We start from the raw sequence: 27,177 nt of genomic DNA on the forward strand, positions 1-27,177 counted from the left end.
GAAAGCATAAAAAAATAGAGCGGTAATTAGAGAAATGAGTGAGGTGACAGTTTCTTTTAAGATGGGAGAAATCAAATTGGTTTATGCCATTGAGAATAACCAATAATAAGTAGAATATTAGTGATGCAGGACAGAGAATTGAGAATTGCAGGAGAAATGTCTTCATTGGCAAGGAGGCGTGGGATTGGGTGCACGAATGAAATGGTTCACCTTAGATAGAGGTGTAGACCATACATATTTTGTAACAGGAGGTAAAGAGGTGGGTGGGTAGTTGTGGTGTTTTGTTCTGATTTTTCTCCCAATTGCTTTCCTTTCCATACTAAAATACTAACGAAAATCATTAGGAGATGATGAGAATAGGGAGGGTTTTTGTGATGGGAGAAAAAAGGAAAATGTTTTTCAGGGCAGTGTGATAGTGAACTAGGCAAATATAGTATGATTGATCTTTTGGACCCACTCTAACTTTTATGATTATATAAAGGGAGAGCAGTCTACATGATTGTGTGCATTTTTCAAGCCATTCAGCCACACAGTTGTAGACACTGAGAATGTAGAGGATAGGTTTTTTTCCCAGCATTGTTGTTTTGCAACTGAGTGTAAGAAAGCAAGTGAGGGACATAGGGATTGAGATTATATGAAAAGGGGTGGTTTAGATGGGATTTATACAGTTTCCATAAATTAAATCACAAGATTATTTTCAACCTAACTACAAAAAATAACAATGCTGATAAACTACCAAGAAAGATAAATGAGAAAGCATAAAATGATAAAGGGAAAGTGATACTGGGCAGAAAGATAGCTATGAAGCAGACATATACAGACTTTCTAAAGTTGATCATTTTCCTGGTTCCATTGGCACTCGATTCCATGCCTTTGGAATGAATACTGAAGTATTCCTATCAGTTAAGGATTGCCTGAAGCTGAAAGTATCAGAGACCTAAAATCTGATTTGGTTAAACAAGACAGGATTTATTTTTCTATTACAGAAAAAATCCCAGGCCTAATATTCTGGTATCTAAATGTTGTCAATGTTCCCTATTTATCATTTGTCTTTCATCCACAAAATTTTATTATACAATTACATATGCAGCATTCCAGGCCTGGAAGGTGGAAGAGCAAAGGCTATCCTAATTTAATCAGCTTATATCCTTTTCTTTTAAGGAGATTTGGCAGGGGGGTGTCACATACAACTTCCTCAAAAGAGACTGGGAAATATAGATGGGCACATTGCTTCTTCCAACAATATATTAATTTAATAAGAAAGACCAATTAGCCCTGATCTTTGGCTGCAGTTCCTATTATAATACTGGTAAGGATGTAATTAACCAATAGAAAGACCAGTCATGAAATAAAGAATAATATACTTTGCTTATAAGTAAAAGAAAAGAACTTTATATTCATGCCACTCTGAGGATTATTGTAGAGTCATTTTACACACAAAAAAAGGCAGTAATCAATAAGAAGTGTAAAAACAAGCTTGGGATCAAAAGTTATGAGTAATATACTTAATTATGTTCAGAGACAATACAATCATCTATATTCTGAATTGAAAAACTATGACATTTGATTGTTCTGCTCTACCTGTCTATCTTTAGAGTCAAAATATAAATATTCTAAACATTTTAGTACATGGTGTGTCATGTTGCCTAATAGATATTTTGTGCTATGACTGAAATTTCATTCTAGTATTAAACAATAACATTTGTAAATCATACAACATGTGATTAACATGTCTACCTTATTATTTTTTTTAATATTACAATGCTTACAATTTCTGACAATGAACTTGTCTTGTTTTTAGGCTCCTTTAGGATCCAAAGCACCTGAGTGTTACTTTCCTAAAGAAGACAACTCTTACTTAGTCCAGTCAACTCATTACTCATCAGTGGGTATAACAGCTGACCTCCAGCTGAATACTGTAAAAGCTCGAATAAAGCTACCTTCTGATCCCATCCCAACTCTTCATGTGGAGGTGAAATATCATAAAGATGATATGCTGCAGTTTAAGGTATGTTTAATATAAACTATCTCAATGCATGATTCATCTCTCAAGACAGATTTTAAATAGATTTGGTGCTTGGATTTTTCATGTAATACTAAGGATTATTAACTGGGTTGATGACATTTTAATTCTATAAAGTAAAACTTTTTTTTTCCTACAAAGCTCATAGCTAGATGAACAGTAAATAAAATTTTTTGTTTTTGCTAGCTTTGTGAATAATTAAACATATGGTCGTGATTTTTTAGTTATTTAAATTCTTGATAAATTGATAAATCACTTAGAATTGGACTATGTTGGTTGTCCCATTAAAATAAACAAAACAGAAAAAAATAAACACAATAAGATGCTTACTGTTTCCATTATTTCTTTTTAAACAGTGATCTGAATTTTCTGGCCAATGCAATAAGGAATACAAAAGAGATAATTTCTTTCAATAGTTACACTTAGCAATTATTTTTTACTAAGAGCTCCAAGGGAATCCATTAAGAAAACTATGAGAAATAGTACGGACTCATATATGACAAATGGAAAGCAATTTCAACTCATACAATCAAGAAAAATATTAAGACCTCACAAGCAGACATTTAACAGAAGAAGAAATAAAATTTGGACTAAAATATTAAAGTAATTATACTCATTAAAAATAAAAGGAACTAAAGACAAATACAAAGAATCGGAAAGCTAAATTTGAATAATTGTGTAGAAAATGGTTTATCCTCATCAGCAAGGAAATAAATGACTGTTTGAGAAATAAATGCTTTTTAGTTTAACATATAACAGTATTAGAGTACACCTCTTAGTGAGAATATTAATTAGTACACTAATTCTGGAAAACAGTTTACCAATAGTTTATCAAGGATCCTACAAATGTTAGAATACTCTGACCTAATATTATCACTTATAAGTAATGTACTGAGGAAATAAAGACATGAATGAAGATAAATTAGCATTAATATTCATTGTAAGATCATATATAAGGCAAAAATATTGAAACAACTTTGTCTAACCATGAAGTGATAAATAATTTTGTGTATGCATATAAATGAATATTTAGCTTTAAAGTTCTCTTTCTGAAGATTTCTCATTGTATGGAAAAATGAATTATAAAACATTAAAACAGGTAAAATACAGTACATAATTTGAGTCCATTACATATCTATATATGTGTATGGAATTCTATATAGATATATGGGCCATGGATACAAAATTAGGAATTATGATAAGAATTCTAAATATTCTTGTTTGAACCATTATTTAAATTAGTTAATTATATGTACCTAATATGTTGGCAATAAGAACTAAACATATGTTTTCATTATCTCTCTGTAATAGATTTATGACCCCCAAAATAAGAGATATGAAGTTCCAGTACCATTAAACATTCCAGCTACACCGACAAGTACTTATGAAAATAGACTTTATGATGTTGAAATCAAGGAAAATCCTTTTGGCATCCAGATTCGAAGGAGAAGCACAGGAAGAATTATGTAAGTGATTCAATTATTTGATATGAAGGGTATTTTCACTGTGCTAGCATGTCATCACACCAAAAGTGGTTTTAGGTGTATGTATTAAATAATTTGGCTTATATTAACATTTAAAAACTAAAGTCAGCAAATCATTAACAGTTGGTGTAAAATTTTATTTACACTTTGGATGTGATGAATTTCATTATTAAATATGAGACCCACTCTTCTAATCAAGTTGAGAACCAAGACTCCTATTGAAAAGCACGATGAGTGTTGTCAAAATTAGTAGTTGGAAATGTGTTATGTAAATATTTTATTAGAACTATTGAAATTGGAGTTTTTTGGTCCTGGAATCTGATAAAGTTAATACTATGTTTGTCAGGAATTGATGAAAGGAAATTAAGATATACACATATAGATATGTTTTTATGTCTAATGAATAAATATAAATTTTAAAATATTACCTTTTTTTGGTAAAAAGCTCTACAAACTACAGTGTATTAAAAAGATACTTCTATGTAATTTAAGCTTGCCCTGCTATCCTTTACAAGATACTGTCACAATGTGTTCAGGTATTGTCAGTATGGATACAAATAATGAAGAAAATTATGTTTATATTGTTTTAAAATTTTGTTGTTATGATAATAGTTTTGTTCCAAAGGATAAGAAGCAAAATGATTTTGTAGAAAATTCCTGATGCAGAGGCATTATTTATTGTTTTTCAGGAAGCATTATTCTTTAGTAAATACTTTTCCAAAATCATTAATATAAAAATTTGAATATGTCTCAAATTCTTTTTAATACTTATGTTTCCTTTCTCTGCCAACTTTCTCTTCTTCTTCTTTTATCTTCTTCTTGCAAATGACATTCTCTGTAACACATTTCTTCTGGATTTCTTCATAAACACATGGTTTTATAAATACAAAACAAAAGAAGAAGAAAATGATTGGAAATAATAATAGAGTTTAGAATTAAAATATCCATTATACCTTATAGTTTATTTTGATATTGATTTCTTTTTATTCTATACGTAGTAAAAATTTACTGATTATCTCAAGGGAACGGGACAATAAAGGACTCTCAATTCCTAGGACATATATTATTTCTAGGTCATATATTACTGATAACTTTATATTAATTTTATTTTAAAAAGCAATATATGTCTAAAGACAAACATGTAGCCATAATATGATTATGAATATATGAAACATATTTTAGATATTCCTTAACTTAGCCAAAAAAATGTATTGGAAAAATTATCTATTTCCATTTGTATCTGGGTATGATAGGCCTATAGAGAAAAATACAATTGATTTTTATAACACCTAAGAAAGAATTACCATTATTATTTGTGATACTATTTGTATGTGTATACAGGAATAAAATTGTTTTCTTTTGTTTTCAGTTGGGATTCTCGCCTTCCTGGATTTGCTTTTAACAACCAGTTCATTCAAATATCTACACGCCTACCATCAGAATATATATATGGTTTTGGGGAAACGGAGCACACAGCATTTAAGCGAGATCTGAACTGGCATACTTGGGGAATGTTCACAAGAGACCAACCACCTGGTGTAGGTACCAATATTTGACCACCCCAAGTGGCAACTAAGACCATGATTCAGATCCCAGCCACTTCTTTGTAGGCCTGTACTTAAATATTGAAGCAATGAAAGGGGGCTAGAGATCCCAAGGGCTGCTAGAGTGATTTTCTGAAAAACAAATGAAAAGTCACCATAAATTACAGGTGAAAGTAGAGGATCGAATGGATAACATCATTGACTACAGTGAGAAGTGAGGTTGTGACCCAATTCCTTACCCTCTCAACTGCATAGAAAGAACATTCAGATTCAGAATTCCCTGTCAAATACATGTTTACTTTCAGCTTTTAGAAAATAACTGGCTTCTCCTTGAAATTTTTTTCTACTCCTTAGATAAAGATTTGATGCTTTTTCCTTTGTTACCCTAAGCTGCAGTTGTGCATTTTTATGAGGTTCTATTGCAAGTTACAGTTTTAGAAAATGTTTTTATATGTTCATATCACTTTTCCAATGTTTTGTCTTATTAATGGTGTACATTTCATGACTATTTAATACATTGCACAATTGATATAAACTATAATTATTCTAAACATATAATGGAAAATACATTTTAATAAAAACACTAGCTCATTTCCATTTTCACATGTGATGTGAACTTAAAGGATATATTCAGTATGAGATTATAAATGTGTATAATGTCATAACTGCTTTTTATTGTTAGGTGCTCATACAACTTTTATTTGTATCACAATAGTTCAGACTTATAAAGGCTGTTTTTCATTTATTCCACTTGAAAGAATATGTTCTTCCAAAATTTACCTCTTTAAAATCCTTCAGGGACTTCCCTGGCAGCCCAGTGGTTAAGACTCCACGCTCCTACTGCAGGACATGGGTTCAATCCCTGGTCTGGGAAGTAAGATCCCACATGCCCTGTGGTGGGGCCAAAAAAAAAAAAAACCAAAAAAAAACCCTTCAACATTAGTATTGGCATTATTAGTTTAATATAACCTTGATTCTCAATATACAAATTTTCTTTCACATACTAATCAGTTACTGAGATTCAGTGTGTGTCAATGATATCAATTTGATTAGGGATCATCAACTTGTAAGCTTTGTAACCTTGACAAGGTATTTCATGACCCTGAGTATAGATTTTCTATTCTGAAAAATGAAAAGATCTAGCTGAAAATGAAATTAAATGCTTTGTATATAAACAACATATTATTGTTTAAAATGTTATCAAAATATTATATAAACTTAAATATTATCACATTAAGTACTTATGGAGTTTGAGTACTTTGATCAGTTTAATCATTTATAGAACATTCTATTATTAAAAAAGAAGTACAAATTTATAAATGAATTAAGACACATAACCTGTGAAAAGAAACCCAACTATTCTAAAACCAATGGTTTTTTACATAAGTTAATGTGGCAGTATTTGTAAGTGTTACACATTTGTATATTCATTCACATTCTCTAATGCAGTAATGCTTCAAATAATAAATTATTTTCTAAAAAAATGTGTTTAATTCAATCATAGTTTGTGTGTGCAATGAAGGAACATTTAAATTCCTAGGTTCAATCGTAGAGTGAATTTAAATATTACATTTACAAAATTCACATTCTATTATTATTTAAATATATATTATGTTTTTTTTAAATTTTAGTATAAACTTAATTCCTATGGATTTCATCCCTATTACATGGCTCTGGAAGATGAGAGCCATGCTCATGGAGTTCTCTTACTTAACAGCAATGCAATGGGTAAAACAATTTTTTTTAGTTTAACATATTTTATGTGACTTTAATAAAATAATAACAGATTAAAATGTAATCATATTTTGGACTTCCAGATGTTACATTTCAACCAACTCCTGCTCTAACATATCGCATAACTGGAGGAATCTTGGACTTTTATATGTTTTTGGGCCCATCTCCAGAAGTCGCAACAAAGCAATACCATAGAGTATGATTGCACATTTTAAAAAAATATAAAGTTTTTTAATAATATAAAGTCATTCTCTTTGTTCACAAATATTTTTTTTTTCAAAGGTAATCGGCCAACCAGTCATGCCACCTTATTGGGCTTTGGGATTCCAGTTATGTCTTTCTGGGTACAGAAATACTTCACAAGTTGAAGAAGTATATAATGACATGGTGGCTGCTCAGATCCCCTATGTATGTATATCAATTTTTAAAACGGTGTTAAATATGTCATCTATAAAATCAGAATGAAATAAGCACATATACTTTAAAATTATTTTAAGCATTTGGCAAAAATCAGTGCTTGTTAGTAGCACCAAATGAATTGGATATGAGATTTTATTAGTAGTCTTTATCAGATGGATAACATAAAGGGATAATACCATTCCTTTTCCTTCTTTCTCACCCGTTCCATGACTGTGTGTTGTACTAAACAAGTCACTGTGCACTTGCTTTTCTCTCAGAAGCTTTGGGTCTCGTACGTAGTCAAACACATTTCTTCTCTTCTCATTAAATGAGAGTAAGAGTCCATAGGAACCTATTTCATCAACTAATGTGACAAATTACAGAAAAAGAATTCGAGGTGAAACAATTATTTTTGCCATGGAATAGACAATAGTTGTCATATTAGAATACAGAATTAGTGGGCTTGCAGAATATCTTCTTCCCTCAGTGTTTGGGAAACTAAATATTCTTAAGTATCCAGAAATAATCACTTCCTGTGATTTTTACTTTTTAGGAAGAGTAAGGAATCTCAGGGATCCTCCTGGTAACATCTAAACATTGAAATCTAGAATGCTTTGTATATAAGAACTCATTCTAAGAAGAGTAAGAAGGACCTTATTTATATGACATCAGTACCTATAGTAGAATCCAATATATGGTTCCTGAATACATTATTATAGGGAAACTAATTGTTTAGGTTGATTATGTAGCAATACGCAAGTGAAAATAATCTTTTAAAAAAGGAGATTTTTTCATTATTAGGTCTACTATGCTAGCCATATTTTTATAACACCTAGAAGAAGAAATTGTCTATTAACAGAAAATAATGTTTTAAAATGTTATTTAGGCCTAAATTAAAGATTTCATAAAGCATTTATTACTTTAAATATATTTGTAAATACCTACTTGTAAACAATATTTTGCTTATTTAAGCTTGGGCTGTTATTTCAAAAGTGACTTTGGTGGATAATAAAAGAATAATTTTATAATTATTGATGGATTTACTAATAATTCTTTCTTCCCCTTTGGCAATATTAGAATTATTTGAAATTATCCCATATTTGCTTTGTGTTTCCAGAAATAGAGCAATACATATTTCTATATATTGTACAAAATTCCAAATTGCCATTTAATATAATTTCATAACCTCATAAGTCCTTTACTCCTGTGTCTTCCTATTTCCTTTGGAAATTATATAACAAAAGATACTGATTTGAAAGAATTTGTACTTCTAAATCAAAATTACTATTTAATGAACTGCTAACAAAACAGAGCACTAACACGAACTTGCTCTTAGAATATTTTGCATCTATACATGCTACTTTTATTTCTTGAACATTACATTACTTGATTAATTCTCTTAGGAATTGAAACTTTCATATTGCTATTATTTTCATAAGTACAACAGAATGTGACAAACTCCCTCTATTGAATCTTACACCACTAAAATTCTTATACCTTTCAGGATGTTCAATACACAGACATTGATTACATGGAAAGGCAACTAGACTTTACGATTGATGAAGAATTCCGTGACCTTCCTCAGTTTGTTGACAAAATAAGAAGTGAGGGGATGAGATACATTATTGTCCTGGTCAGTGTTTATACTTTATATTCTATCTGAGCCTTATTATCTTAGTTTTGTTAAGATTTCTCTCCTGAACAAGGAAGGAAAACGTGTTTCAAAATATGAAGTATATAATTTTGGATTGTACTCCCAAATCTAAATCTTTCTTCCTTTAACACTTCATTTCATTTACATGGCTGCCGCAGGCTACCTTCATTCTTAGGTGTATCCTTAGAGATTTAAGACTAAATAAAGCTGGGAATCAAAGGCAGTTTGTTTTCTAGTAATCACCCAAGCTACAGACTGGTCTCAATTTACAGACACTATCACAAAGTGATGATGGATTTTTTATTCCTATACAATTCTTAACTTATTCTCTGGGACTGCTTCTTATGCTTGTCATGTTTAAAAGTTTTCCTTCAAATTAGTAATTCAGCAGCTTCCCTGGTGGCACAGTGGTTAAGAATCCTCCTGCTAATGCAGGGGACACGGATTTGAGCCCTGGTCCGGGAAGACCCCGCATGCCACGGAGCAACTAAGCCTGTGCGCCACAACTACTGAGCCTGTGCTCTAGAGCCCGTGCCACAACTACACTGAGCGTATGTGCCACAACTACTGAAGCCCGCGTGCCTAGAGCCTGTGCTCCGCAACAATAGAAGCCATCACACTGAGAAGCCCATGTACCGCAACAAAGAGTAGCCCCTGCTTGCCACAAGTAGGGAAAGCCTGTGTGCAGCAACGAAGACCCAACACAGCCATAAATAAATAAATAAATAAATTTATTTTTAAAAGTTAGTGATTCAGTGGGAAGAATATTTCATCAATATGTTACAGAAAGCAAGGTAGGTAGCCAGAAATCCCATGGATATATAAAACCAAAGCAAAAAACACCTGTAATCTTGCTTGAAATCATAGCTAATACATTTTCAAAAGTTCTTAAATTTTCCTTCTAGGGAATTTAGAAGACAATCTAACTAGAACAAAAAAGTTTATGCCATCAGTCCCTTTGTCAGTCCATGTAAGAATACAATATAATGATAATCTAATAATGGAAAATTGTAACATTTTATTACAGCTACTCAAGTGGCTATACTTTTATACCATAGTTACCTGGATTGTATTTCATTTTAATTTTAGGATCCAGCAATTTCAGGAAATGAAACGAAGCCTTACCCTGCCTTTGAAAGAGGACAAGAGAAAGATGTCTTTGTCAAATGGCCTAACACCAATGATATTTGTTGGGCAAAGGTACTGAATTGATATCTTGAAAGAAAATAAGTATAAAAATACTATTTGAAAGTGTCTATTTAATTAAGCCACAGTTAAAAACATATTCAGAGGGAGAGATGTAATGACTTAATAGGTAATAAATAAAATAATACTCTTTGAGTTCAATCCAAATTATTAGAAACAAAGAAATAGTTTATATGTCCTATGTCCAAATACTATTTGTTTCATCTTTAAATTGTCTTTTATTGTATTTCTTGGTACCTCTTGTGTTTTATTATAAAACTGACATTAATAATATGGTTATTCACTATTCTATACTACATGGGTCATTTAAATGTTTGTACTTCTCTTAAAAACATCTCATTGATAAAAGAAACAATGTTTGTAAAAGCTATACTTATAGTATTCCTGACTTGAACAGGGAATATAATTCATTGTATTTCATTTAAGCAATAATATCCCAACCTGTGTATATTAGCACATTATAGAAAGCATCCTGATTTGGCTTATATATAAAGAGTAAAGAAAAAATCTACTAGTCATAACTAGAATGAAAAAAATCCCATAATGGGAGATGTAACTAAATGAAATATGGGAGCCTTTTTGGATCTTGGACCAAAAATAGAATGTTAGTGATAAAAGTGGTGAAATTCGAACATGGACTGTAGATTAGTTAATAATATTCTACTAATGTTAATTTCTTGGTTTTGATAATTGTACAGTGGTTATAAATATGTTAATATTAGGGGAAGAACAGTGAAGTGTATAGAAAAACACTAGGTATAATGTTTGTGATGTTTATGTAAGTCTGAAAATATTTCAGAATAAAAAGGTAAAAGTAAAATAGAAAAACTTATGTGATAAACAGTGAAAAATCATGTTTTAAGAAACATTACACGTATACAGTACTGACTACAGAAAGGGATTTTTTTTCTTCTTACTTTCTCCTCATTTTATATTTTCTCATTCTATATATTTTCTCAGATTTCTACCTTTCAAGCACTATTCTCTATCAGCAACTAATTCCTTGTATGTAATTACAACTCTGTGGATTATTTACATTTTTATATGGGACTTTCTAATTTCTACAACATAGATTTAAATCCCAGAGCTTTTGGCCTGATTGAATTTGGGCTCTGTTCTGTGTTTGTGGTTGCGGTAGAAGAAAACATTGGTAGGCAGGGGGCAGGGGCTGGAGTAGGTGTGTGGGAAAGAGGAGGATTTAGTACTAACTGCAAAACCCAAGAAGATATTTGCCTCAGCATGGCATCATCCAACTCAGATCTTCAATTCCTTTCATATAAAAATATACTTTTTGTTTTTAGACTTTAATCCTGGAGTAATTATACAAAGAGTTTTAATATACCACATTAAATTAAATTTAGAATATGCTTTTCATATTAATTCTTGACCAGACCTTTTGGTTACATGCATCGCTTGCAAAATTGCTACTGACCACAAAGGATGGTATTCTTTTCCTTATTTGCCCTACTAAAGAGGAGATTAATATGGAAAATGGGAATAGTTTGCAAATGATACATATACCAGAACACAAACTGAAAAAAATAATTGAAGGAATTACTGATCTGGGGATCTTGAGTCTGTAATATGCTTCTAAAACTCTATTACACTTTGTTTACAACAGTCATACCACACTGAATTTATTTTGAACTGGTTTCCCATTTCTTCTCTCTTTGTAGGTTTGGCCAGATTTGCCAAATGTAACAAAAGATGAAAGTCTAATAGATGAAGCTGTTAATGTAAGTTTCATATTGATTAACTATTTAACTGAAAGAAATTCAGCACTGGGATTTAATGATGACTTTGACCAATAATTCAATTTTAATACTTTCCTTAAAAAAGTGATGGCTGGGGCTTCCCTGGTGGTGCAGTGGTTGAGAGTCTGCCTGCCAATGCAGGGGACACGGGTTCGTGCCCCGGTCCGGGAGGATCCCACATGCCACAGAGCAGCTGGGCCCGTGAGCCATGGCCGCTGAGCATGCGCGTCTGGAGCCTGTGCTCCGCAGCGGGAGAGGCCACAACAGTGAGAGGCCCACGTACTGGAAAAAAAAAAAAAAATGTGATGGCTTATTTTCTAATTCTCTATATCAGACCATATTAAATCAGATTTATTTATTTTTTTAAATACCAACATGTTTCAGTCACTCTATGAAGCAATTTTATTGTATTTAATCCAAGGAACAATTCTTTTTTTTATTTAATTTTTTTTTTGTAGTAAGAATGCTTAACATGATACTTACTCTTAAAATTTTAAGTTTAAGGTATAGCATCCTTCACCCTAAGGACAGTGTTGTACAGCAGATCACTAGAACTTATTCATCTCGTGTAATTGACACTTTATGACTATTAAATAGCAACTCCCAATTACCCCTGGAACCCCAGACCCTGGCAACTACCATTCAACTCTCAGATTCTATGAGTTTGACTATTTTAGATACCTCATATAAGTGGAATTGTGCAGTATTTGTCTTTCTATAAATGGATGATTTTACTCAGCATAGTGTCCTTAAGGTTTATTCATGTTGCCCTGTATTGGAGAATCTCTTTCTTTTTGAAGACTGAATAGAATTCCATTGTATATACCACATTTTCTTTATCAATTCATCCATCAACGGGCATTTAATTTATTTCAATACCTTCACTCTTCTAAATAATGCAGCAATAAACATAGGAGTTCAGATACCTCTTCGAGATCCTGATTTTAGGTCTTTTTGGATAAATGTCCCCAAATGGGAGTGCTGGATCATATGGTAGTTCTATTTTTAATTTTTGGAAGAATTTAATACTGTTTTTCTCAGTGGCTGCACCATTTTTCATTCCCACAAACAGTGTACAGGCATCCAGTTTCTCCACATCTTCACCAACACTTGTTTTCCCTGTTTTTTGGATAATAGACATCCCAACAGGTGTGATGTGACATCTCACTGTGGTTTTCATTTGCATTTCCTTGATGACTAGTGATGTTGAACATCTTTTCATCTATCTGTTGGCCATTTGTACGTGTACTTTAGAGAAAAGTCTATTCAAATCTTTGCCCATTTTCTAAGTGGGTTATAGTGTTTGCTCTATTGGGTTGTAGGTTACCTTTTCACTTTGTTGATTGTTTCTTATTCTGTGCAAAAACTTTTTAGTTTGATGTAGTCTCACTGGTCTATTTTTGTTTTTTTGCCTGTGCTTTTGGTGTCATATCCATAAAATCTTTGCCAAGACCATTGTCATGAAGCTCTTCCCTTATGTTTTTTCCTAGAAGTTTCGCAGTTTCGGGTGTTACGTTTAGGTCTTTAGTCCATTGTGGTTTGATTTTTGTCTACGGTATAAGATAAGGATCTGATTTCATTCTTCCACATGTGAATATCCAGTTTTCCCAGCACCATTCGTTAAATAGACTATACTTTCCTCATTGTATATTCTTGGCACCCTTGTCAAAGGTCAGTTGACTATACATGTGTGGATTGATTTCTGGTCTCTTTATTCTGTGCCATTGGCCTATGTGTTTATTTTTATGCCAAGACCATACTTTTAATTACTGTAGCTTTGGAATATATTTTGAAATCAGGAAATGTGATGCCTTCAGCTTTGTTCTACTTACTCAAGATTATTTTGCCTATTCCAGGACCTTATGGTTCCAAATACATTGTAGGATTGTTTTTTATATATCTGTAAAAGATGCCATTGGGATTTTGACAGGGGTCGCATTGAATCTACAGTTTGCTTTCAATACTATGGACATTTTAACAATATTAATTATTTCAGTTCATGAGCATGGATTATCTATTTTTCTGTTTCTTCTTCAATATCTTTCAGTAATGTTTTGTAGTTTTCAGTGTACAAATATTTCATCTCCTTAGTCAAGTTTATTCCTAAGTATTTTATCGTTGTTTGTTGCTACTGTAAATGAGATTATTTTCCTTTCAAATAGTTTATTTTAGTCTATAGAGATGTAACTGATTTTTGCATGTTGATTTTGTATCCTGCAACTTTCCTAAATGTATTTGTTAGTTCTAATATTTGTGTGTGTGTGTGTGTGTGTGTGTGTGTGTGTGTGTATTCTTTAGAGATTTCTACATATAAGATTACATCATCTATAAACAGGGACACTTTCACTTCTTCCTTTCTGATTAGGATGCTTTTTTCCCCCCCTTATTCATATCTAGTTATTTGGGCTAGGATTGCCAGGACTATGTTAAATAGAAGTGGTAAGAGTGAGCATCCTTGCCTTGTTTCTGATATGAACTAAAACTCTGAAAGTTTTTTTCTAAATGAGTATATTAGCTGTGGGCATTTATTATAGAGCCTTTATCATGTTGAGGTAATTTCTTTCTATTCCTAGTTTGTTGAGAGTTTTTATCATGAAAGAGTGTTGAATTTTATCAAATAGAGTTTCTGCATTGCTTATTGGTATGACCGTGTGATTTTTTTTTTTTTTTTTTTTTTTTTTTTTTTTTTTTTTTTTTGCGGTACACGGGCCTCTCACTGTTGTGGCCTCTCCCGTTGCAGAGCACAGGCTCCGGACGCTCAGGCTCAGCGGCCATGGCTGACGGGCCTAGCCGCTCTGCGCCATGTGGGATCTTCCCAGACCGGGGCACGAACCCGTGTCCCCTGCATCGGCGGGCGGACTCTCAACCACTGCGCCACCAGGGAAGCCCTGACCATGTGATTTTTATCATTCATTCTGTTGATGTGCTGAATCACAATGATTGATTTTTGTATGTTAAATAATCCTTGCCTCACAGTGAAAAATCCCACTTATTCATGGTGTATGAGCCTTTTAATGTGCTGTTGAATGTGATTGCTAATATTTTGGTTGAGGATGTTTGCATTTCTACTCATCAGATATTGTTAGGTTGTCTGAAACTAGAAATGCGTCCATTTCTTCTAGGTTATCCAGTCTGTTGTATAATTATTTATCATGGCCTCTTATGATCCTTTCTATTTCTGTGACATCAGCTGTAATTCTCATCTTCTCTTTTTTTCTTAGTCTAGCTAACAGTTTGTAAATTTTGTATATGCTGTCTATAAGAAACTCAGTTTAGATTTAAGGACACACATAGGCTTGAGTGGCTGGAGGAAAATCATACACATTCATTAAAGTTGAGATCAAGCTGCCTTCACTATCACTTGTGAATCTGACAGATAAATGTGTGACTGACTGGTCTCTCTTATGACTTTCTATATGTGGGTCTAAATTTTGTTTTTACAGGGTTCCAGAGCTCATGTAGCTTTTCCAGATTTCTTCAGGAACTCCACGGCAGAGTGGTGGACAAGGGAAATTATAGATTTCTACAATAACAAGATGAAGTTTGATGGCTTGTGGATTGTAAGTAAACTTCAAGAAATTTATATTTTAAGTTATTTATTGTGTATTGATTATGCAAAATTCTTACTAGATTTTAATAATGTTAACAAAGTATTCTTTATGAAATTAGCTCACTCATTTTTTCCATAGAACTTTCTTATGCAAAAGACTGTTAAAATGCGGTTTTAACAATTCAGTTTAAGTATTTAGTTGCTTTTTCCTGAATATTAAAGTTGAATATTTTCAACTTGACCAAGAGACCAAAATAGTCTCTTTATATAATGATATATAAATGCTTATAAATATTTATTTTATTTTCATTCAATATAGATATGTCTCACACTCGACTGTCAGTCTTTGGTATAAGAAGTCATAAACTCTTACAGATGTAGCAAAATCATCTTCTAAATAATATCCTAATTTTAACTTTAAAATGCTGGCAATAAGATTTTTAATATAATTTTGAGATAGCATAAAAAGAATTTATCACAAGTAAATATTTAATACAGGAGTTATTTACATAATACTTATCTAGATTTTTGGAGGTGACATTTCTACTCTGCTGATTTTTCAATACGTATGCATTAATTTACTTACTTTTTTAATTAAAGAAACTTATAGGGGTGCTGTTATGTACAAGCCTTGAGGATGTAAAGTTGTATAAAGATAGTTTTTTTTAATTATATAAAGTTATGTACTATAAGGGATTCCATTAAATATATCCCCAATAATTATATCTTGATCCAGAAAAGATAACCTTTTTATGATGGAGGAATCACCTTTAAATGGCAACTAATTTATATATTTATATGATGGTCCGTTTATATATGGTTACTAAAATTCTGAAATGTGTACTCAATAGAGATACTCTTTGAAATTTTCTGTATTTGTAAACTATTATCTTGTGGTTTTAAAAACCACAAACCATTGTTTTAAAAAAATTGATACAAGGCTCCAGGGCAGAAATGGAGGGAAAGACATGGGGGAATATACACTATTATAATTTAATGTCTAGAAACATAGAAAACAATTCACTTTTATATAGATTTTATCTACAGAGAAAAATAGGACATTTTATGGTTTTCAAAAGGAGATGTGAATTGTAAAATGTTAAGAAAGACTGAGCTAAACTAAATGCTTTAGTATTGTTGAGATGCCTTATACTTTTGCTTTTTAGAATAGTAAAGTACTATTATTCAAATATCCTACTTTAATTTACTGGGTCTCTGAATTAGTTCTTTTAAGAAGATATGCCCTAAATTTGTTTTTTGTTTACTTTTTGTTCTCTTTTTAAGGATATGAATGAACCATCAAGCTTTGTAAATGGAACAACTACTAATCAATGCAGAAATACAGAGCTAAATTATCCACCTTATTTCCCAGGTACAATATTGCTGCTGTGCCTTGGCTGTTATCATGCTATTATTATTTATTAATCAGGTTTATATACCTTATGACATAGAGAACAGGATTCACATTTCCAATACTCACTACCCATCTACACACTGGACCACATCTCAACCCATTACCAATATCATCTAAATCATCTAACATTACTTTGAGAAGAAAACTCAAGAAACATGTTTTATCTATATGAATAGATTTCTAAATTTGAAGTTGTTACTTTGATTTTCTTAAGAATCTTCCCAGATGTGAGAATTCTAAATATTCTTTAAGATAAAAAATTAAAATCTTTTATAAAGATTTTTTAAAGTTTTTCTTTATTAGGAAAAAAGTGAAACAATGCTAACAACACTTCTTTGGTTGTCCCTGACCTAGGAGGGAAAAGTACAGTCTTTCAACATTCATCCTCATGCTCTTATGTAGGCAGTAAACTGCATAAACAGTTACATCTAAAGTGATGGCAAAGCTCTGAAAATTTGCATCTGAAACTGAGAAAATATGCCAGGGCTTTATGTTAGCAAATGGATTTTTTTTAAAAAAATCTATTTAATCAGTATTTCTCATCTAAATGCATAAAATATAGTAGACTTTTCGGAGTACACTTACTTTTCAGGTTTTTATGAGTACGTGTTAATTAGTAACATTGTTATTATTGAATATAGTAAAATTGTGCACATATTTTCCAGTCACAACTGTAATTGCAATCACATTGCAGATCATTTTTTCATTTTTAATTAGCATAAACAAAGTGCACAAATGGTTGAAAAAATCAGTAATATTTTCAAACAATGATTAATGTTTTGCCAAAATAATTTATAGTTACAATTTACATATTTCAATATAAGTTACTTTATAACATATTAATTTTTTTTTATTAATTCTCCCCAGAACTCACAAAAAGAACTGATGGATTACATTTCAGAACCATGTGTATGGAAACTGAGCAGATTCTTAGTGATGGATCATCCGTTTTGCATTACGATGTTCATAATCTATATGGATGGTCACAAGCGAAACTTACTTATGAGTAAGCAATCTTCATAATCATCGTTTCTGACTCTTATTTTTTAGATATTAAATTTAATGTTACCTCTTTTGAGTCCTTCCCTGCTGACCTTACCTTACTTGGTCCTTCATGGCACTTAGAATAATTCTCTCTCTCTCTGTATCTTTGTTTTAAATTTTTATCCAATTCCCAAAAGAACCCTGAACCATTTTATTTTGTTCCCCAGTATGCACCCAGCTTATAGTAGAAAAATGCCTAACAAATAGTCGGTGTTCAAAGAATAATTTTTAATGAATAATTGAGTAAATAATATATAGTTTGATGTCACTAATTAAAACATGAAATCTGACTAAATCTGCTATTTAAATCCATTATTAGCAAATAAGAATAAATGTCAATGACCTTAAGCTTCTTAAACGTTAATATTCATATTAAACAAAATCTTATATGAGGCTAATGATGATGGAATACAGGCCATTCTTTGAGTATCAAGTCTTTATTAACACTGTGCAATAAAATGTTCTGCAATGATAGAAATGTTCTATAATTCTCTATTGTCCAATATGGTAGCCACTAGCCATATATGGTTGTTGAGCAATGTGGCTAGTGTGACTCAGGAATAGAATTTAAAATTTTATTTAATTTTCATAAATGTAAATTAAATAGCCCCACATGGCTAGTGGTCACTATATTACACAGTGCAGCTCTAGATCACTGGTTCTTAACTACACACTGTAATCAACTGGAGATTATTTTTTTTAATTTTTATTTTATATTGGAGTATATTTAATTTACAATGTTGTGTTAGTTTCAGGTGTAGAGCAAAGTGATTCAGTTATATGTATACATATATATATTCTTTTTCCATTTAGCTTGTTACAGAATATTGAGTAGAGTTACCTGTGCTATACAGCAGGTCCTTGTTGGTTATCTATTTTAAATATAGTTCAAACTGAAGATTTTTAAATAAATGATGATTTAATTAATATGAACTATAGCATAAGCATCTGAATTTAAAAAAATCCCCCAGGTGGTTCTAATGAATATCCAGGGTTGAAAACCATGGTTCTAATATATGACGGAAGTTGGAAAAAGAATGAAAAGCATTTTGGAGTAAAGGGTATGGGTAATATTTCCTCACTTAGTGAAACATGCTTATCTTATTTCTAGCACCAAATTCTTTTTCAACCTAGAATATGTGAATTATTTAAGATATTATTATGTGAATGAATGACTACAGAATTGTTGACCAAATCCCAATGTAAGGGCACTAAGAACATACAGAAAGACTAAGGAATGTCAGCAGGACAGGAATAAAGATGCAGAGAATGGACTAGAGGACACAGGGAAAGGGAAGGGCAAGCTGGAACAAAATGAGAGAGTAGCATTGACATATATGCACCAGCAAATGTACAATAGATAGCTAGTTGGAAGCAACTGCATAGCATAGGGAGATCAGCTTGGTTCTTTGTGACCACCTAAAGGGATGGGATACAGAGGGTGGGAAGGAGACACAAGAGGGAGGGGATATGGGGATATATGTATGCATATAGCTGATTCTCTTTGTTATACAGCAGAAACTAATACAACATTGTAAAGCAATTTTACTCCAAAAAAGATGTTAAAAAAAAAAAGAGTAAACAAACTGACAAAAAAAAAAATCTGTGTAATGTGATAGATACTACAATAGTGTTATGAGAAACAAGGAGAGTGCTCAGCTAACTCTATCAGGAAAATAGAAGTGACATCAAAAGAAAAGTTATCATTTGAACTGATCTTGAAGAAAAAAAAGAAATATGCTAGGGAGTAAAGGAAGGAAACTACATTTCACCAAGGCAAAGAAAGTAAATAAAATTTGTCATAAGCTATTTCTAGGATATCTATGGCCACCTAAATCATAATAAGTGCATTATAGCTTCTACAATTGGGATCTCTGGATAAGAATCATGGATTTGCTCTTTGTTGATCTGTGACAAGGATATGGTTGGCACACTTCTAGGATTTAATGAATGTGTCAGTATGTTACTAGACAATGCCAATGAATTTAAAATCTCCATGGAGAGAAGAATAATAATCAATTAAAATATATTTGGCTAAGTGGAAATAAAACAATGCTGGTTCGTGGGAAATAAGGATCTGAGGTGAGGATGAATTTCCTTGTCTTGTGCTAGAATTTTGTGTTGTTTGACAATAACATCAAAATAGAGGCTCTTCAAGATTATAAATTCTATTATGCAGTAATTCAAAGTTGTGTATAAAGAGAAACTACTTTGGAGAAACAGTGACAATATCAACTTGAAAAAATTCGTAATAAATATTTTGTAATATAAAAAAAAGAGTAAACAAACTGATCTTCAATAATGCCTTTTTATTGGGACAAATTCTTCTTTAGTTAACCCTACTGGAGCATAATATTGGAGCACAATTATCCTCAGCTAACCTCACTTTACCATAAAGCTATAGATATTAAACGTAACAAAAATATTGAGAAGTGAGTGATGAACTCTTTGGCAAAACTTATGCATCTTGAGATGAAAGTATGTACTTTAAGGAAAATTGGAAGAAAATATTTTTTTCATAGAGGGCAGTAAATTGAACTTCTGGAGCACATTACAGAATCTAGCATGGTTCCTGACACACTGTAGGATGTTTAGTAAATGTAAGTGAATCAATTTTTATATCACCACAACTATCAAAATTATATAAATAAATTCAAGGCAAAAGTAGGTAAATTTCTAAATAGTTGATATACAAAGGTGTTTAGAGATGTTTAAGACCCATTTTTAACTCTTAAATAACATTATGAAGAAGATATCAGTACAATCTTCCAAAGAACATCCCTTTAATAATGTTAATTTTGCTCCTGTCCATAAAATTTTTCAGTAAAATTTAACCACATTTGTTGTTTAAGTTAAACAGATTAATAAATTTTAAATGTTGAGTTAAAAAGCCCAATTTATGCATAGCTATAGACTTTTTATATCTTTTAAATACTTTCTTACTATTTATTTTTTTCAGTTATATGAGAAAAAAAATTGTTGAACTCTCCTTCAGATATTTTAGAGATTAAATATAGTCATTATACGTTTAAGACCTTGACAAATGTAAAAGGATGCTATAAATAAATTATGTTTAAGCAAATAATGGAGAGTAAAGACTTTTTATCATTTGAGAAAACTGAAAGGATTAAGAGTGTAATTTATTTCTTAAGTTACTCAGACTGTACCATTTTATTGTTCCTTTCTGTGACTCATTTTCTGTTTTCAAAATTGGCACACATTTGACATTCACCTAGTTCTTGTTATTGTGCTCTTCACTTAACATGAAACAAACAACTGAAACAAGGAAAGAACAGAATGAGTGGATGCAGAAATAGGAGGTAAATAATCAGCTTGAAAGTCTGCAAACAGTTTCATAGAAAAAACCTTGGAGATCAGTGGCAAATGAAGAAGTTTCATGTATAAATCCCATACAAAAAGTTTTCAGTCTTCAATTGATCTTTGTCTTATTTAAAATTCAATATTGTACTGAAATAAAGCCTATGCTTCAGATATAGGGAGAAATATATTTTTAAAATTTCAAATTGTGTGTTTAAATCTCAGATAATTATCCAAGGATTATACAGCTATATATTCCGTACTTTCATCTTCAACAATACCTTGAATGACTTTTGAGAGTACTACATATTTTTCATTAGAGAGAACATAGAAAAATCAAAATCTTTGACTCCCTTTGGAAGTTCAGGTTGTGTTAAGTATACAATTTTTAAGTAAATGCCCAAGATTTTTGTAATCTTAATTTAGAACGAAATAAAAATGTTAATAAATATAAGTTCTTTTCTCAGATATTCCTAGAGACTGGGTTATTTAGCAACTTGGAAAATTATGTTGCTTTTCGATGTTTAGTGAATCTAACCTGAAAAATAAGAGGGGCTTTTTTTTGGGGGAGAATTGTGTACTATAGGAAGTGACCTCTTCTTGCAATTTTTTTAACAAAAAATAAGACCGGTATAGATTAAAAAAAGAAAAACACTATACAGGTCATATATAATTTGGAAGTTTTCTTGGTTATAGCTGTAACTTTCTCTTAATTAACTGTTAGTAACTTGAAAAAATATGGAATATGTGTCTCTTAGATATTACTTTCTGATTAATATGGCTGAGTTGAACATTGATATAGCTGGTATCAATGTTTAAAAAAGATTGAGATCTGAATCCATAAAACCATTTCCATGGTTTAGACTTTCACATTCTTCTCACTAAAGAAATCTCAAATTTAAGTTTTACTTATACACTCAGAAACAATGGAAATATTTCAGCTTACAAAAACTTGTTATCCAACTCTAAAACTGAAATTATGTTTTCTGATCTAATGGTGAGTCTCTTTGAGTTGTGAAACTGGCAAGTTACTATTTCTAATGGATAGTAAATATATAATACTAAATTTTTTGCTTTCTAAAAATATAATTCAAAAAAAGTCTTTAGTTTTCAAAGAGATTTTTTAAATAAACATTGAGAGAAACAATCCTGTATAACTTTCTCTTTTCTGAGGATTACGGTCAGTATTCTAAAATAATTTAATATCACCCAGTCAGAGACAGCAGTATTGGGGGTATATTTACCAATTGATTTCATCAGTAATTAAAAACAGTAGTCAACTTAATCATTTTGAAATTATTATCTTTAGAAACCATGACAAAAATAAAGATATTTATTTATTGTTAGGGCTTTAAACTAATTTTTTTTTCAGTTCAATATTCTCCTTTCACATAACCCACATTTGTAATCTACATGTACAGTTTTCTAAAAATCATTGTTTTCCTTTAGAAGGACTTTTTTTCCCAATAACATAAGATATTTTTATAACTTTTCTAATACTTTTCAAAAACTGCTCATGTAGACAATTATAAACATGTAATAAAAATGTTTCTGTAACACAATATTGAAATTCTTTTTATAAGCTAAATTTTCCAAATCAACTTGTAACAGAGAACAAACTGTATTATGGTTGAAAAGTGTTTCTTAAAATTAAATTAAGTTCATTGTGATTAACCATCTGTAAAGTTGGAGCATGATGGAAATGTCTACAAAATATTTATAGCTATGTAATTTTAATTATAGTATTAGTGGTGGCAATTGATTTACCAAATAAGAAATATTCTGTGAAGGGTTACAAAGGAGATTTTTCTAATGCAAGAGATTAGATTTCCCTTAAGAGAAAATTGTTATGAAAATATTTTATGCAGAATTCTTCTCAATCAGAAATCTAAAAAGGCATATATTTGGTTATTAACTTAAAGCCTCAGTAAAGACTTTTTGCAAAAGTAAGACATAAGGCAGAAGAAAAGAACCTTCAAGAATATGTATTTCTTCTATGTAGAAACATTAAAGATTTGGGACAACTCTATCCTTGTAAATAATTTTTATATCAATTAACTAAAATGAATTTTCTTTACCAATTAACTAAACTTAAGATACAAGTTTCCATGAAGATTTCTAAATTGATCATCAGTTCTTCCATTCCCTATATAAATATACATTCATTTCTTGTTAAATGTCTGCAAATACGTGTGACATATGTTAAATATATTACTGATTCTCAATTGACTAGATCCTTTATATTTGTTATAAAAAATGAAGCAGTGAAGATCGTTTTCTTATATGATTTTTTTAAAGAGAGACATACAAGTAGGAAATTTTAAGTTAGCAAATACAATATTGTTTCTATTATCAACAGATGGTTCAATATATCATATATCTGTTTAACATATTTTCAGTTTCCTGTATTTTGAGATATTCATGAATTCAAAAGTTTCTTAAGCTACTATTATATGTATTAGGTGTAAGGAATATAAAGAAGATTAAGTCAGTCCTTAACCTTAAGAATCTCAAGGTGTCATTTAAGAAGCTTTATGTATAAACAAATCAGTACAATTACTGTGGTCCATCTTTAACAAGGAAATAATTAGATACAGTTTATAACATGGTAATGGTTTACAAATCTGCCTAATTAAGTATTTGAAATATTTCCTCCTGATATAGTTCTCTAGTCCTTGTTCATATACAAATTATTTTAAGTAATATAAAAATAAACATTTTCTTTCCAATTAATATATATATATATGAATACTCCCTAAAACAGGGAGTATTATAGCAAATATTCTCTGCAGAGTAATATGAAGATTAAATGTTGACAAATTATAAATAAGAAGGGTTGGAGCAATTAATGGAGCCTAAATCTTTATAAGAGAACACATTTAAGTAGAATAAAATGTGTTCATTCAAAAACTTTCAATATAATTAGTTGATTTGATAATATCAATAGTCGACTTGTATTCACTGAACCAATAAATAAAGGGCCACTTAGACATGTCACTCTGGAAAATGTTGGAAGGAAAAAAGATGTCCTTCATGCTTGTAAGGATTTTATAGTATAATGAGCAAAGATTCACTTATAAAGAGCTAGTCATAATAAGAGACAGCATAGACACCATAAATCGGATAGTTTTTTCTTTAATGAAGTGGTCCTAAGTAGAAATATCCAAAGAAAATACCTCATATAAAAACTCATAGATCCTCTCCATCTATATTAGTGCATTGCAGAAGGCAACTGGCAAAAGAGGAATTGTTATTTCTCGTTCCACATATCCTACGGCTGGAAGATGGGTAGGACACTGGCTTGGAGACAGCTATGCAAAATGGGACAATTTGGACAAATCTATCATTGGTATGTGAGTCACCATCTTTATCATTATTCTTTTAAATCTTCTATTAGGTAGTCACTTTTGCTAGTTCATATACTTTGTAAGTCCTTTTCTGAAATGTGCTTTTGGCATCATATTTTATGACAAACAGCATAATGAAAAGGCAATGGGCCAGAAAGCAGGATCTAGTTTATTTTGAGAAAATAATTTCATCCCTTTTGGTCTCAGTTTCCTTTTATGAAAGGGCAAGATATGGGAAGGATAACATATAGAGCTAAGAATAGAAATGCTTAGAAATTCTAGGTTCTAGGGAATAAGAATCACTCATAGATGCTAAAGTATGAAACATCTCAAACCAAATTTTGAAAGTTTTCTGACAATAGTTGGATAAAGAGTAAATGAAATATTATTTTAAAGAGAATATTTTTCTGTTTCATATCTAAACATAAAAATTCTTTACTATTTATATTAGGATTCAAGGAAAACAATCAATGTTTAGAAATATTCCTTTAAAAGAAGAGCTGGCAGGGGGCTTCCCTGGTGGCACAGTGGTTGAGAGTCTGCCTGCCGATGCAGGGGGCACGGGTTCGTGCCCCGGTACAGGAAGATCCCACATGCCACGGAGCAGCTGGGCCCGTGAGCCATGGCCGCCGAGCCTGCGCGTCCAGAGCCTGTGCTCCACAAAAAAAAAAAAAAAAAAAAAAGAGCTGGGAATTCACATGCTTTCTATTTTATTAAAATGATCATACCTCAGGAGATTTTTAGCTAATAAGGATAATTCAATTTGGTTCATATAATGAGACCTATGGTTAAATAATTACAGCATTTTATTTTAAAAATAAAACCAAGGAAGACTTCCCTGGTGGTGCAGTGGTTAAGAATCCGTCTGCCAATGCAGGGGACACGGGTTTGAGCCCTGGCCCGGGAAGATCCCAGATGACACGGAGCAACTAAGCCTGTGCTCCATAACTACTGAGCCTGCACTCTAGAGCCCACGAGCCTCAACTACTGAAGCTCGAGTGCCTAGAACCCGTGCTCCGCAACAAGAGAAGCCACTGCAATGAGAAGCCCACGCACCACAAGGAACAGTAGCCCCTGCTCGCCGCAGCTAGAGAAAGCCTGCACGCAGCAACAAAGACCCAATGCAGCCATAAATAAAAAATAAATAAATTTATTTTTTTAAAAAAGGAATCACTAACGCTTTCTTCTCATACTATAATGTGTTCGTAACAGTTTTGTGATCTAAATGTGTCATCTTGAAAGTGTCAAGGAGGCATTATTAGAGTGTCTTATTTTTATAAATGTCATTAACATTATAAAGTACAAAATACATAAATTTCATGGGAAGAAATGATAGAAAAGTATATCAATAACCTGAAAAATGTTTCATTGAATTAGAGGTCAGTATTAGAAATAGAACATCTTCATAAATAGAAAAAAAACAAATGTCAAAATATATGAAATAGTGGCCTTCTATAATTTTTTTCCTAATTTTTTTAGGTATGATGGAATTTAGTTTGTTTGGAATGTCATATGTAAGTAGCTCTATTCCTTTTATCTTCATCACTTGTTAATATTAAGAAACAAACTATTAAAATTAATTAAATATAACTGTATTTTAGACTGGAGCAGATATCTGTGGTTTCTTCAACAATTCGGAATATCAGCTCTGTGCCCGCTGGATGCAACTTGGAGCATTTTATCCAAATGCAAGAAATCACAACACTGCATTTACTAGAGTATGTAATCACTGCATTTACTCTCATTCCTTTGCCCCACTAACCTTAAACGTTTTTGAATAGAATTCACCCTTCCTGGCTGATTTCCAGATGAATGTTTTGAATCTCTTTACATTTACTGACAGCATCTGAGCCCATCACTCTGAGAAGTTTCTGACTTGGGTTTTCTTTATACTTTGGGGTTCAAGACTTGGTTAGCTGGCATACTTACTGCTGTTCTATATAATTTTGAATTAGCCAGAAAAAAAATTCCTTCTGGAAATTATTCCAAACCTGGACAGAACGATAAAAAAAAAAATCAGTTTCAAATTAAATAATTAGAAAAGCCATTTAAAATCAATGCCCGAAATGGGCAGATTTAAAAAGCAAATGTTTTAAAAATGAGTTGAGAAACAGAAAAAAATAAAAGGAAAAGGGAATCATGGAAACTAATTTCTGAGTGGTGACACTGTTTACTTTACTATATACTTTACTAAACTGGAAGAACTTTTGGAGACAATAATAAAAATTATGAAAAAGTATAAACAATTGCAAGCAATATATAAGTAAGTGCTAAATTTTGTTATACTTTCAGTGAAGACATATAGAAGAAAGATAAATTATCAAAATGCACCTCATGGAAGAATTGTAGACAGAGCTGGTCTTTTAAGGATGGGTTCCAGCCATAGTAACCGAATGGTAGAGCTCATCATGAGTTTTGAATTCTTCATGTCACCCTGAGAAATTTTTTGTCAGAATAGAAGGGAGAATTTATATTAGAAAATGAAAAATAAAAATGAAAATCTATACAAAGTTAGAAGGCAGTATGGGACCACATTTTGGAAAAATTTGAAAGTTGGGCAATAGAGACAACTTGATGGCATAGGAATATTTTAGCAGGAAAACTTTATGTCAGTAATGAAATTCAGAAAGCTGTATTGTTGGGAGAGTAAGGCATGAATCAATAAAATCCTGAACAGGGATTCATTCAACAAGAATTCATTGAAAA

At 31.5% G+C, this 27,177-nt stretch overlaps 1 protein-coding gene across 2 annotated transcripts in view; it reads left to right on the forward strand.

Annotated features, from left to right (window-relative positions):
• SI (sucrase-isomaltase) overlaps nucleotides 1-27,177 on the forward strand; it is a 102,153-nt gene that overhangs the window by 59,814 nt on the left and 15,162 nt on the right. The window contains exons 26-40 of one of the 2 annotated variants that reach the window (XM_060011187.1): nucleotides 1,802-2,008; nucleotides 3,335-3,489; nucleotides 4,877-5,045; nucleotides 6,683-6,779; nucleotides 6,869-6,981; nucleotides 7,068-7,193; nucleotides 8,689-8,817; nucleotides 9,928-10,038; nucleotides 11,721-11,780; nucleotides 15,242-15,358; nucleotides 16,633-16,720; nucleotides 17,630-17,768; nucleotides 24,340-24,473; nucleotides 25,951-25,985; nucleotides 26,073-26,189. In XM_060011187.1, the coding sequence (XP_059867170.1) occupies nucleotides 1,802-2,008; nucleotides 3,335-3,489; nucleotides 4,877-5,045; nucleotides 6,683-6,779; nucleotides 6,869-6,981; nucleotides 7,068-7,193; nucleotides 8,689-8,817; nucleotides 9,928-10,038; nucleotides 11,721-11,780; nucleotides 15,242-15,358; nucleotides 16,633-16,720; nucleotides 17,630-17,768; nucleotides 24,340-24,473; nucleotides 25,951-25,985; nucleotides 26,073-26,189 (1,797 nt within the window). The remainder of the gene's footprint in view (nucleotides 1-1,801; nucleotides 2,009-3,334; nucleotides 3,490-4,876; nucleotides 5,046-6,682; nucleotides 6,780-6,868; nucleotides 6,982-7,067; nucleotides 7,194-8,688; nucleotides 8,818-9,927; nucleotides 10,039-11,720; nucleotides 11,781-15,241; nucleotides 15,359-16,632; nucleotides 16,721-17,629; nucleotides 17,769-24,339; nucleotides 24,474-25,950; nucleotides 25,986-26,072; nucleotides 26,190-27,177) is intronic. The other variant, XM_060011188.1, reaches the window with a different exon arrangement.

The sequence above is a fragment of the Delphinus delphis genome, chromosome 4, assembly GCF_949987515.2.
Source record: "Delphinus delphis chromosome 4, mDelDel1.2, whole genome shotgun sequence".
Classification (NCBI taxonomy): domain Eukaryota; kingdom Metazoa; phylum Chordata; class Mammalia; order Artiodactyla; family Delphinidae; genus Delphinus; species Delphinus delphis.